Source organism: Macadamia integrifolia, unplaced genomic scaffold, assembly GCF_013358625.1.
Source record: "Macadamia integrifolia cultivar HAES 741 unplaced genomic scaffold, SCU_Mint_v3 scaffold726, whole genome shotgun sequence".
NCBI lineage: Eukaryota > Viridiplantae > Streptophyta > Magnoliopsida > Proteales > Proteaceae > Macadamia > Macadamia integrifolia.
Genome location: NW_024870527.1, coordinates 131,167 through 144,635, shown reverse-complemented (window position 1 = coordinate 144,635; position 13,469 = coordinate 131,167). Strand labels below are relative to the sequence as shown.

General features: G+C 37.1%; 1 protein-coding gene across 1 annotated transcript in view; it reads right to left on the bottom strand.

The window, feature by feature from the left end:
- Positions 1–12,185, bottom strand: part of LOC122069845 — a 14,721-nt gene extending 2,536 nt beyond the window's left edge. Inside the window, exons 1-9 of the mRNA XM_042633933.1 lie at positions 11,733–12,185; positions 9,390–9,493; positions 9,124–9,223; positions 8,450–8,518; positions 8,184–8,354; positions 7,987–8,060; positions 4,678–4,780; positions 4,104–4,146; positions 1,525–1,587 (exon numbers count right to left, since the gene is read on the bottom strand). Coding sequence (XP_042489867.1) covers positions 1,525–1,587; positions 4,104–4,146; positions 4,678–4,780; positions 7,987–8,060; positions 8,184–8,354; positions 8,450–8,518; positions 9,124–9,223; positions 9,390–9,453 — 687 coding nt within the window. The 5' untranslated portion in view covers positions 9,454–9,493; positions 11,733–12,185. The remainder of the gene's footprint in view (positions 1–1,524; positions 1,588–4,103; positions 4,147–4,677; positions 4,781–7,986; positions 8,061–8,183; positions 8,355–8,449; positions 8,519–9,123; positions 9,224–9,389; positions 9,494–11,732) is intronic.
- Between the last annotated feature and the right edge of the window lie 1,284 nt (positions 12,186–13,469).

Genomic DNA, 13,469 nt, shown 5'->3' with positions numbered 1-13,469 from the left:
GATCCTAAAGAAAGAATGTCAGCAACCTTAGCAAGCTTTGGGAGCCCAGAATGATAGATGCTCCGGGCATTGAGAACATGGGAAAGGAGCCCCATAGGGTGCCAAGGGTCAAGCCAGAGGAAAGTAGAGGAGCTATCTCCAATCCGAGTGGATATAACTCTAGAAGCAATAATTCCGAGGGAGATCATCTTACACCACACCCAGGAGGCATCTGAGGGGATGCGCACATACCAAAAAGTGTCCTGCTTGAGCATATTAGAGTAAACCCAATCTACCCAAATGCTTTTCTTCTTAGAAACCACTTTCCAGATCAACTTGAGAGTTCCCACATAGTTAACATCCTTGATCTGCCTCAAACCCAAACCCCCTTCCTTTTTGGGAAGGCAATCCGTAGCCCAACTAAGAGGGCGATGGAATTTAAAGGATTCACACCCTTTCCAAAGGAAGGCAGCAAAGACTCTCAAATCTGACTCCTAACATGACTAGAAATAGCCTAAACCAACTACTAATCAAACTACTTAATTGACCAATAAAAGATTTAAAAACAGTGTATCGCGTCAGTACCGATCAATACTGTATCGTATCAGACGATACGATATGGACCGATACTTTAAACCGTGTGCCTAATACATATTAAAAAATTTCTGTTCTACTCTTCTCCAATACAGTGATGATGAAAGGCAAAATACCCAGCAAATTGGATACGGATGATTCCAACATTCAGTCCTCTACTCAGAGATTGAGGGGTACTCATAGGCTCAAACCAATCTTGTCTATTCACTTATACAGATAGTCTTTCCCAAGACAGTACTTCAGAGAGGGACCAGGTTAGTAAGGAAGTGAGGGAGTTGAACATTTCAGTGTTAACTTCAAGGGTTGAGGAGATAGAACACCCTTTTTTTTGGAGGTATATGAAGAAAGGCTATGACTAGCCAAGGAAGCAGCAGCAGTGAAAGTTGTTCAAATTAACAGGCATACAGTGCTTTTCTGAATATCAAGTGCAGAGATTGGGGTCTCCTGAGGTTGTTATGCAATTTCCATCTGATGGGTGTTGCCGTGTTGGGAAATTTTTTTTCAGGCCGACCCCGCAGGGGGGGGGGACCTTTAATTGTGGAAGTTTTGGTTCTTTTCTAGATGTCTCGCCTATTATCTATTTTTAAGGGTTAATGGGGTACCAAACTTCTTTGTTGGCAATGTGCTGGTGTTAAGTGTAATTCCATTTTCCTTGGTTCTTTTTTTCCCCCATGTATCCTTTTCTCTGCTCTATTAATAAATTTCCATAAGGGGAAGAAAAAACTTTTTTCCTGGCCATTTCATGCATTCGTATATTGAATATTCACAATATGCCTCTTAACTTTGGCTGACTAAGACTACATTGATATTAGTACGTTAATCCCTTGTATATGACAGTATTTCAAGGTTTTTTGGGCCCAGTACCTTTATTTTTTTTTTTCAAAAAAAAAAAAAAAAAAGTACCCAGTTACCTAGACATGCTAAAGTACAAGGAGGAAGATGTAAGCTTACGTGTTCTTCAGATTTAATTCCCCGCAAAACCATGCTTTGCAGCTTGCTTCCCCTTAATAACTCCTGCTAATTGTAGAGTAGTCAGAGATGTATAAGATCACATGGAATATGCAATTATGATGCCACAACAAAGCATCTATGGAGAACCAAAAAAATTGAACATTCGATAACTAAAACTTGCCTTTCTCTGTTAGGCTGTTAGCTAATAAATCAAATATGTTGCAAGCAACTAAGAATGCAAACCTCAAAAGCATAACATGGCTATGAGCCTATGAAACCAGGAGTATTAACTGCTTCCATGCCATATTACTCTCTACATTCATTTTTCCAAAAGGAAAGCCCCAAAAACTTGTTGCTCATTCTAAAAAATATCTAAGGGATTGTTGAAAAAAAACCTTTCTCAATAGTTAGGAAGCCACAATTCATGGCAACGATTTTGATTTTGATTTTGCTTGCATAAAATTTTGCTGTCAATGAGACCATCCATTGAATCTAGCATCTAATCAAGGTTCTTCTATAAGATAGAGAATACATAACCACACACAGAAGCATAAGAAGTTAAGAACTGATGTAGATAAGTCACTTGGGCTTATTTTATTGCAAATAAGCCTTGAGTTGTGTTATATATGTGTTGGGCCTTTGATCCCATGGGTTTTATTTGAAATGGGTCACTTTAATGGGCATAAAATATGGGTAGAAGGTCAAAAATGGAATTTAATTCATTAGTTTAGTTAGTTGCTATTTAATTCAATAAAGGCCCATTAGGCCATTGGTCGGTTGTAAAGTCTTATATGGACTATTAGTTAGTTAGTCTTACTCCATGTTGGAGTCATAAAGTCAAGTCTTAGTCTTATTTTGAATTCCTAGTTGTAGTAGGAGTGTCTAATCCTATTGGGAAACAAGCTCCTAGTTGTAGTAGGAGTGTCTAGTCCTATTGAGAAACGAGCTCCTAGTAGTAGTTTGATTGCTATTCTGCCCTTTATAAATAGAAGAGCCTATGTATTTATAATGGCATATTTGAATGAAAGAAAGTTTGCATTTATGAAAGAAAGTTTACAACTAAATGCTCAGAGCAGCTGAGATAGCCGTGGGTGAGAAGCCCAGGCTGAGATAGCCACTTCCTTTATTCTCTTTCACCCTTCTCAACCCCCCATCTGTTTTATTCTTATTTTTTAATTTATTTGTTGTAACATTCAAGAGGTATAATTCAGATTCTGATAAAAGTCTCCAGAAATCAGAACCGATCAGCAATCCTAGTGGGAATAGGAGAGAGATTGATCTCCTCTCTTTCTCTCTTCTGTACTCTGTTCAGCCAGGTCTTCAATCAGGGTATTCCAGACCTCATAAGGATCCCACGATCCTTACCTAGTCACTGTTGGAACCATTCAGCTACTGTTCTTGAAGGTTCTTCTCAGTTTTCTCTCCTAGGTCAGAAAATCAAGAAAGTTTATAACTTCACAACCAACATTCAGAATCCTTTCAACTTTGGGGGTTTTTGTACCCTCTCTAGGGACTATTTACGCCCAAGAGTGCAACTCAATCGGACTCCTACAGCCCTGGCCGCACCTCTCTCTCTCCAGCTCTATAATAGGTCTTTCTCTCTCCTATCGGGTTGGGTTTTGGGCTGGTTTTGCTCCTATATGGGTATTGTATCCTTGGGGGTTTATTTGATGGTATTATTTCTTTGTTTCTTGCTCCTATTTGTATTGTTTGGGGTTATAAACTGCAGGGTTAGTTACTTGTAATCTACTCCTACATTAAGAACCCTATGAGGTTCACAAGCTAGTTCAAATAAAGGACCGCTCAGAGAACAGTCCAAGCATTCAATGCCTATGCACTTTTTGATTAGTGGCGTCCACAAAAGTAGCAGTCTTCAATACATTTTGCATTAAGTTGGGCTGTCAATGGATCAGATTAAGATGGGATTTCATATGGATCTGGATCCAAATCCAATCCGATAAGGGCCTGATCTGATCCCCAATAAGTAAATGGATCAAATATGGATATACTCTGATATGATCCGATAATGATCAAATCAGATAAGGATGTTGCATATATTAAGATTATGTAGGATTGTAAATAGGATTATATATGAAAATTTCAAGGGGAAAACGGCTTAATCTAGTTATGAGATGTCATTTACTTTTGTCAAAATTATGTATAATATTGTATAACCTCTAAAGAAGAAAGAGACTAACAGTAATAATTATGTAATTGGACAAGATCAGATATTTGAATCCTTTATCGGATTCGGATTTGAATCGGTATGTGAGCGATCCAGTGGATTATTGGATCAGATTGGGTGATCAAGCTCGAATTCATCCTGTTGAAAACCCTAACATTAAGTCCACTTAGTCTGGATTGTAATTGGTTTTTATCAACTGGATCTACAAAGGCAGAAGGTAGAATTTCTTTACTTTGAAGCTTCTCCTTCAACTTCTCTTGTCAACATAATCAGGGTCTCCAAGTAACCCTATCCCCCCATAATAACTTCTTTCCTTTTTATATAACATAATATACTTCACAACCATTTCCCTTAGGAACATCCCTATTGACCCAATGAAAAAATCAGCACTTACACATGTTTCTGCGATGCAAAACACATTTTGAAGTCTCAGGCTTCTGCACAGAGTAAAGAAGAAAATTGTAATACTTTGTAGCTCAAAACAACTCAATAATGTGCTATGAATTGAAAATGTACTAGCACGATAAATGGTATGTATAATTAACCAACACTAAATCCCACTCTTCCACATCAGAAATTAGTGGGTGCAATTTGGGCTCAACTTTGAAAAAAATAGGGCCAGGCTCAGGCTCGATTTGGTTCAAAATTCATCAATTTCCCAACACTACCTTTAGAAATATATCAAATAAAATCATAAAAAATTATTCAGTTCAATTTTATTAACATGTTTCCTCATCTAAATCACATTTCATTTGTTTCTTATTTTCAAATGGAACACTGGATTGCTATATACTAATGTTACAAAGAAAAATCATAATAATTTTTTTTTTAATGAATTTTGATTTCATTGACATGGACACAAACAGAATCCAAGCCAACCAATACAGAACTAAATATGACAAAAAAAAATACTCGAGCAAGCATAACCAAGCGAGACTCATGACCAAAAGCTTCTGACAATATGATACCTGGCAAAATGCCCAAATTGTTGGCAATGGTAAGATAGTTTTGAATGGGAAGAAGCTGTATAATCAATACGAGCCTCATAACCAATACACTTCAGAACAGTTTCTGCACCAAAGTCAAAAAGATTATCAAAAAAGTTGCTGTTAACCTAGCACAACTAAAAACCATATGAAGAAAAATATAGAACTAAATAAGTACGAGTTATACAAAGAACATTCTTTCGGATAAATTGTGAGAATTCACAAAGAGAAAAAAAGAATGATACAGGGGTGAAATCTAGTTGGGCAAGAGGGCAGGTTAATGCACAAAAGGGAAAAAACAAATGCAAGTAATTATAAAGGCAACGTTACTGGGATATTTAAGTTCCATTTGAAATTTTGATATGCTAATTCATCCACCCGTCATCAGTATTGTTGAGGCTGCTAGGAAAATCATCTTGCCTCTTCCAAACCAATTGTTGCCAAGTTCATGGGTAGGCATTTTCCAGCCAACAAAAGAGAGTAATACCATTAAATAAAGGAAAATCTTGTTATAACCAAAGTCAGTGAAAAATAAGTTGTAACCTTACTCCCTTTTAGTATAACACACTTTTTTTTTCAATAAAGGTAAAATCTTGTCATTTCACATGTGTATTCAAAAAGCGTGCAAGATAATGGCAACACTTGAGAATGACATAATGATACGTCACTTTCAAATTATTTTGGAAACCTTTTTTTACCTGACTGAAAAAACATTTGGGGAATAAGACAAGGGGAAAAGAAATAAGGTCACAACCCAATTCATCACTTTGGTTACAACACGAAGAACCCTTACATAAATAAAGACATACATGCAAATAATATTTCAGAAAAGGTATAGAAAATTAAAACAAATGATAAAATGGTGTAAGAAAGCATTTCTAAATTTTCTTCATTCGCCTCAGTCCTTTTATTTTCTCTCTCCACACACATGCATTAAAGGAAAAGTAAATGACAGACAAAATGCCACATAATCAAGGCAACAACATATAAACAGGAAAAGATCTTAGTTTACTAACTCAAAAGCATGGCAAAAAAGTTCACCCAGCAGTCAAGAATTCTAGACTAATATCTTGATCAGAAGATGTACGAAATAACTAAGAGGTTGACTAGTAGTCAATGTCTTAACTACATTGCTCCACGTTGATTGATTTTGATGCCCAAGAAAACTAGACACATTCATCAAAGCATTAAACCCCAATTTCTACAAACGAATAATCCTTCTTGTTAATTTTTGTTCGATGTACGGCACACAGTGACACAGAAAATTTGCAAAACCTTTGGGTAATTGACCCAATGAGGACTATGACAGAATAGTAGCTCACGAAAGGAGAAAGAGAAAGCGATAAGCAGCTGGTTTGACCATCAAACCAGTGGGAACCATAGCCAAAAGCTAAAACATGGCAGTCAAGATATGCTGATGACAAGCCTCTTTATAGGTAACAACAGACCCCTATGTACCTGCATGAATTTGACTTTTGACTCTTAACTAAAATTCCTAGTATGGCTCTAATTACAACTTAGCGCCTCAATGAGTGCTTAACCCCTTTCCTAGATCATTGTTCTCCTGATACAACTCAGAATTGCATGATCTTGGTCTTGGTGGATGCATAACTCAATTAACTTTCAAATGATCCAATATCACCACAATAAATAAGTTTTGACCATCCCAATTAGAACCTAAGAAAAATTATGAAAATAACCAATTACCTGTCACACAGTGCTCCCAAACACCAAAACCAATCCGATGGTTTGTAATGAACAATCAAACTATAGGAATTCTTCTCTAGGATGTTCCCACATCACATTGCAGGAGTCACCCTCCAGCAAAGCTCATGTCATCTAGAAGGAAAACAACACCACCTAGTATAAATTGCAGGAGCCAATGGCATGTGAATTTGCAAAGCTCACAGAGGAAACAAGATTGTGATACACCAACTTCATACAAACTGCTCATCTGCTTATTGAGGAACCTACTGTAGCAATCTTGTTTACTCTCAATGGCAAACTATACCTGTGCAGACAAACCATACTTATGCAACCTCTGTTTCCCGGCTACGTTCACATCAAGGAGAGGAAACAAGTTTGTGACAAAACCAACTTCTCAATCTCCACTCCATTCAATAGAGAAGAAAAAAAAGATATAATAAACTGACATCCATGATTATGGTCACCTTGCTGAAACTGTTCACCTTGGAGATATGAAAGAAAAGGTCTAAGATCAGGCATTCAATCCTAACCTAAATAAACTTCTAATTTATTTTTTTTGGGGGGGGGAGGGGGGGGGGGTGGAAGAGAATTGTCTGTAGGAATCCTGATAGTGATTAATGACCACCATGTTTTATTGGCAATGTAAAAGGTCTTTATTATTTACAACTTTGTAAAGCTAAAGATCTCTACTTCATTTCTAATTATCAGCAAGACAGATTTGTTTACCTGTTCAGGATTTTGAGCAGTTCACAGTCAAACTGGATGTACTGGTTTCGAGTTTTGATGTCTCCAAAAAGTATATCCATTATTGATATGTATCGAATACATTCTTGTCTTTCAGGTTTCCAAGTTTTCCCTTTGGTCTTTCTTTTCTTTTTCGTTTTCCTTTTTCATTTCTTTGCCACATCTGTTTTCTCCCTCTTGCAACTTCTTTTTATTGGTAACAAGAATAATGATAAACTAAAGCACAAGGAAAACGTTTATGTAGGATTCCACAGCTAATTGATTCTAAAAAAGGCCGTTACCCAGTGCACAAAGGCTTCCCGCACTTAAGCAAGGTTCTGGGAGGGTATATAGGTAGACAGCCTTACCCCCTTTACGGAGAGGCCGGCTCCCAGGACTCAAACCCGCACCACTGTGCAGGCGGAAAGAGCCCTTTGCCATTGCTCCAAGCAACGACCCCTCCACAGCTAATTGATTCTGGAATGTAGAAATCAATTGCCATACTAGGCATACAGAACATAATCCTACAGTCAAGCATTGGCTTGTAAAAAGAAATTATGTAAATTATGACAGACCTACTCTACCAATATTAATACCACCATACATTTGCACACATTAAGCTTGACAAGTGCATCTTGAAAGATCATGACAAACAAAAATGAGGCCAGCAATGCTTCAGTTTTGTTACAGTCATTTAACTATTATACCATGCTTCCATGTTCCAACTTGATCATGCTTAAAGTAATAATACGGAAATAACATAATCGATACATGGAAAGAAAGGTGAAAAATCACAATCAGCAGCAAGCTAACACCATAATATAACACAAGAAAAAGCTCGATACACAAGTATAGTATTACCTGGAATGGTTATTTCACCAATAGGTCCATCAAAAGATGGGAGGAATGCAATCTCTGCTGCTTCATCTAGGCAACTGTCCTTCAAATTAGACGACATGTTCTAAATAAATGATTCAAAAACTAATTTAAAAGAAAATATAAACAAATAATAGCAAAAGGCAACAATCTTATATGCTCATCTTAATAAATAGGCATACTTTTGAAGATGTGCTTCCCAGTAGATCTGTCTCCAGTCGCTACTACTGTTCATTGGCTCAAAGTTTCCTACGCCTTCTTTTCTCAACAAGTCCACAGGTTGGATCTGCCTCACACCCTCAGGCCATCGTGATTTGAATAACATTTTCCATGCTGTGTCAAAGTCACCATATCTATAATCATGATATCCACAGTAAGAGCAGTGTCCGAATGCAAAGGGCCAACAAATCTGATCTCACATAACTAAAGCATACCATTTATTCCGTACCTTCCACGTTTTCTCCCATCACTATTGCTAGCATCTATATTGTTATAACCACTGGAGTGTTTAAATGGCCTAATCACAGGAAAAATATAAAAAGTTACATTAATAAATATAAAATTTTGATAAATATATTAAGTTCCGGTAATATATATATATATATATATAGTAGTTCATAGAGCAGCACTCATTAAAAAAATGGTTCATATAGAAGCTTTAATAAGAGCAGTAAATTCTATACTCTGGTCAGGTAATGGCAGCTTTAAAGTTCATATGCCTTAATCATAGTTCTCCATTTTCCCTCTATTCATGGTTGTGTAATTATTATTAATAATAAAAAACAAGATTGAATAAAGAAGAAAGAATGTGGGGAAAAGAAATAGGAAGAAACCAGCCTAACCATCAATTGCTCATGAATTATCCTTTTCTGGAATTTACAATAAGTAGCAACTTCCTCAACATCAATTTCACCAACTACAGTGATAATGGTTCCATTCATTCATACAAAAGTATAAGAACCCTACAAGGTTCACAAGCTAGTTCAAATAAACTTTGCAAAATGGAAGCAGAGCATATAAGCAGGTAAAACTCTCTACATTATCGCGCAAGTATGACGTAGATGCAAGTAAACAAATAAAATATGGGTTTGAATGCCTGAATAGGACTGCAAGTTTACTGACATTTCTTGTAACTTCTGCAATGCCAACGGTGGTAAGCGCATCAATAAGCAGTCAAACAAGTCTGGTGGAAGTTCAAATATGTTCTGCAGAAGATGATCTCCTGAACAAGATCATGCAGAGAGAGTTCATTAACAATTAAAACATTTACCATATCTTAATTTGAATTATAGAAAAATAATGAAAGTTCTTTCCTTGTGTAGGAAACTAGAGTAGCAGATATGGGGGTGAGGATGGGTTTTGACTCCAGAACAATGGTCAAAGTTTACCATGAACAATTTCTTTTGTAGCTGCTTCCATGCACAATGAGAACAAATCTGGAACTTCTCCCATTCTAAGAAGTGCAGGAACCTCAAAAGCCACAACCTTAAGACTGTGAAAGGAAGAGGGGGAGAGAGAGAGAGGAACACCTGTAAGAACATACTAAATTTAACAAAATCAAACTTTTATATTTTGATGTCAGCAGCCAAACTAATTGTCCAAATACTGGATTAAAAAAACTGAAGTCTTACAGCTCTTCACCTGTCAAGACCTGTAGTATTTCGCCAAAGTTAGTCAAGGCATAGGAAATATCTGTTTGTGGGAACACTTATCTCCTTGCCAAAGGGCTTGGAGATTTGCAGTTGAGCAACAATTCTTTATGATATGTAGTTACTAGATAAAAGTATAAGTTACAGGTTAAGGTTGAGGTACTCTAGCAGATAGAGTGATTTTTTAGTGTCCATGGAAAGCTCTGGACGCAATATTCTCATTCCCCAGTGTTAACTAGTGGACCAAGTATAAGGCGGGGCCAATGATAGAATTTGTTTCAGGGAAGATGAAATGACAGGATGAATCCCCTTCGAGTTGGAGATCCCCTAGAACATACTCTATCCTAGAGTTTAAAAACAAACATTTTGCTTGACATGTCTCACAATCAGGCATCTCCTGGAACGTTCTGTTTACATATGGTATTTTGAAGCTTCTTCAAGATTGTCAGGATGGGGTAACATGTCTCAATACGAGGCCATTTCTTAAGAAATCCCTTCTCTCATAGAAAGGATAACACTTACAATATGTAAAAAACAGGTGGAAAGGGATGGTCCTTCTTTCTCATGCTGTTATACCTTGATCCTTCATTTTACCCATCTGTGTCGAAGACAGTATGACATGTGTACAGGTGTATCCAGATATGTAACTCTTCTTTTTTAGAGTCTTTGGACAGATGCATACCAAATATTTGCACATCCTTGCAACCCAAATTCTCAAAAATCTCATTGTCAATATCCAAATATATAGAATAACTGTTCCCATTACTATCCGGGACTAAAAAACTGTCATTCAAGATAAAAATCCATGGACATGCATTATCACTAGTCCAAGCACTTTTGACCTTAAACACTTTTTGCACCTTTTTGATATGGGTAAACAGTGAGCATTTCGAAGTTCTTAGTATCATTAGAATTGCATTATATGTATTCATGTCTTAGCGTACTGGATATTGCATATAATCGTCATTTATAATGTGTCCAATTACAAATACCTATTAATCCATATCAAACAGTTCCCCATATTCTAAAATTCAAGTGTCAAAGAGAGGCAATCCCAATTCCCAACCTCCTGCACCAGAACTCATTTACCATGGATCTCAGGTGTAAGGCAGATAGGGAATTAGTCAACCAATTGTTTATTTAATGCACTTCAAGTGAAAGAGGTGTCATTTCTGTCTTTTTCACTCTGGATCGATTTGATTCACCAACACTGCCAATTTCCAATAGATTTTCACTCTACAGTATAGAATTATCCTCCATCTTGGTCTTCGTTGCCAGAGGGTTTGTCAAGCTTATTTTTATAGTGTTCTCTTATAAATCTAGGATAGGGATTAGTGGTTCTGTTAAGGAGTAGGATGCAGTGTGATAGTGCTATAAGCATTCAGTCGGAAGGGTTTGTACCAAGGTCGAGTTTTTATCTCCGTAATTTGGGCTCAACTAACTTGGATTATTTGGTTTCTCTTGCATTATTAAGAAAGGTAGTATACTAAGGTTGAGTTTCTGTCTCCACCCAACCAACTGCTACATTTTTTGAGCATCAGAAAGGTGCGCTAATAGTCCAGAACAACCCCAAAATGATAAATCATTACAAAGATCAAAGTCTGGTTATTTGCATTGGAGATCTTGTACTAAGGTCCTAACCATAGATGTACATGCAACACAACTCTCAAAATGACATGGGCCGGACCTGGCTTACAGTCAATAAGTACCTGCAATGTCCAAACCTAGCTTACAGTCAACTTGATAAGTACCTGCAATGCCCTCTTTGGCAACATCCACAGTTACCCAGTTCGCGATTGAGGATAATATGTATCGAAATAACATAGAAATAGCAGAGAAAGGTAATTCGATCATTGGGTTTACTCACTTTTTGTTGGTTTTTAACTTGATAACTTCAGAACCCAGCTTCAACATTATCATAAGCAAACTAATTCTATAACAACACTCAACAGCAAGGATTGAATGGAAGAACAAACAAAAGAGCAATATCATCAATTTTAAACTTCATTTTTGCCAATATACTAAGATTTCAAAAGCTTGATATTGACAATTAGAGAAAAACGATGAAGAATCAGTACTTACCAAAAGAATCACCACATAAGGTTTCTTTTCTTTTTATTTGCTCTTCTCTACTTTTTGGATTGAAAGTTGAAACTGCACAAACAAGTAGACAACGGTAGAACCGTAGAAGAAGAATTTCGGTGTTTGTGTTTCTCAGATGCTTTTGAAATAAAATTTGGGAAAAAGGCTGGGGTGCCCCTCTCCCTCCCCTTTCCAATTGAGCTCCTAGGTTTAATTTTGAAAATAGGCTGGGTACGTAGTTTGACTACGCAGCCTATGTCACTCTCTCATCCTCCCTTTTGGGAAATAAACCCCATATCCCTTTTGACTCCAACCCTTCCATTGGTTGAATCGCTAGCCGTAGGAAATTTCGCTCCATCTCCCATTAAATTTTATCTGTTCACGCCCTCACAGTAGAGGATTCGGCTCGTCTGTAATGTAGGGGTGTGCTACATCTTATGCGCTAAAGGTGATTTCTAACCGACGATGTAAATGGGTAGTTGAAAACCGATATTTAATGCTAACACATGAGCCAATGAGAGTGTGCATGGGAGCATCAACAATGGTAGAATTTCTGTCTTTCATGAGGGTGAGGCGGTCATTTTGCCCCCTCTATGTTTGGACGCAGAGGCCATTCCAGCTTTCAAGCTTTTTTTTTCTATAAAAATATGATTAATGGCAAGAGATTGTTGCCAAGTCATGTGACTCATGCATTAGTGCATAAATGAAATTTTTTTTTCATAGAAGGTGGATGATAGTTTCGCATGCCCCTATGTCATGCAGGGACACGTGACCAACAACTTTCCTTTTCCCTATGTCATGCACAAGATCATTGATGCAAACTTTTTAAAATACCAAAAATACCCTCTCTTATATTGACAAATCGTGGATGGGGGTGGGTGCACTACATGAATCCCCTCCCCATGATGTTTAGAGCAAGGGGCCTTTGAGTTTGCCTCTCTACAAAATTTCAACCCCCATCAAACTTGCTATATGGTACACATAAAGCGAACCATCCATAAATAATTGTGAGCACCTCGTCCACAAAACTTCCGCCTTTTTTTTTCCATTGAGGTACAATTATATTGGTTGCATTTCTCCATCCTATGCCATGTCACATCAATGTAATTCTTGCCCTCCCCCCTTGATACCTTGACATGTTTGCAGCTTAGCTCAATTGGGTGTGGGTGTGAACGGACACATATGCATTGAATAACTTTTAGGAATAAAACAGAACAATGATTTTAAAGAATGCAATTTCTCCTTCACCAAACACCCAATTAATTGTGCATTTAGATCTTCTCCGGTCGAGGTTGGGGACCAACAAGACACAAAATAGGATAGGATTTCCTCCAATGCCCGAATATTTATAAGGGCAATGGAGCATAAATTTAGTTATCAGTATTGGTATTGATCTCCGCCGATATCAATACGATACGAATCCCAAATCAATTTGTCTTGGTCGAATTGATCAACTTGCGTTTCATAAGAAAATATGTATTTTTACAATTTTACCCTTATTCCAATATCAATACTTAATTCCGAATCGATCTCAACCAATATCAATATGAGACAGCCGATACGATTAATCCAATACCAATACCTAAAACCTTGCAAAGGAAGTTCCCTTTTGACCCTTCAAATACAGAAGAATCTTCAAATAGGAGGGAGGGAGAGAGAGAGAGAGAGAGAGTAGATTAAACACTTGAAATTTGAACTATAATTTTATTATTATTATTATCTATTACATATATAGTC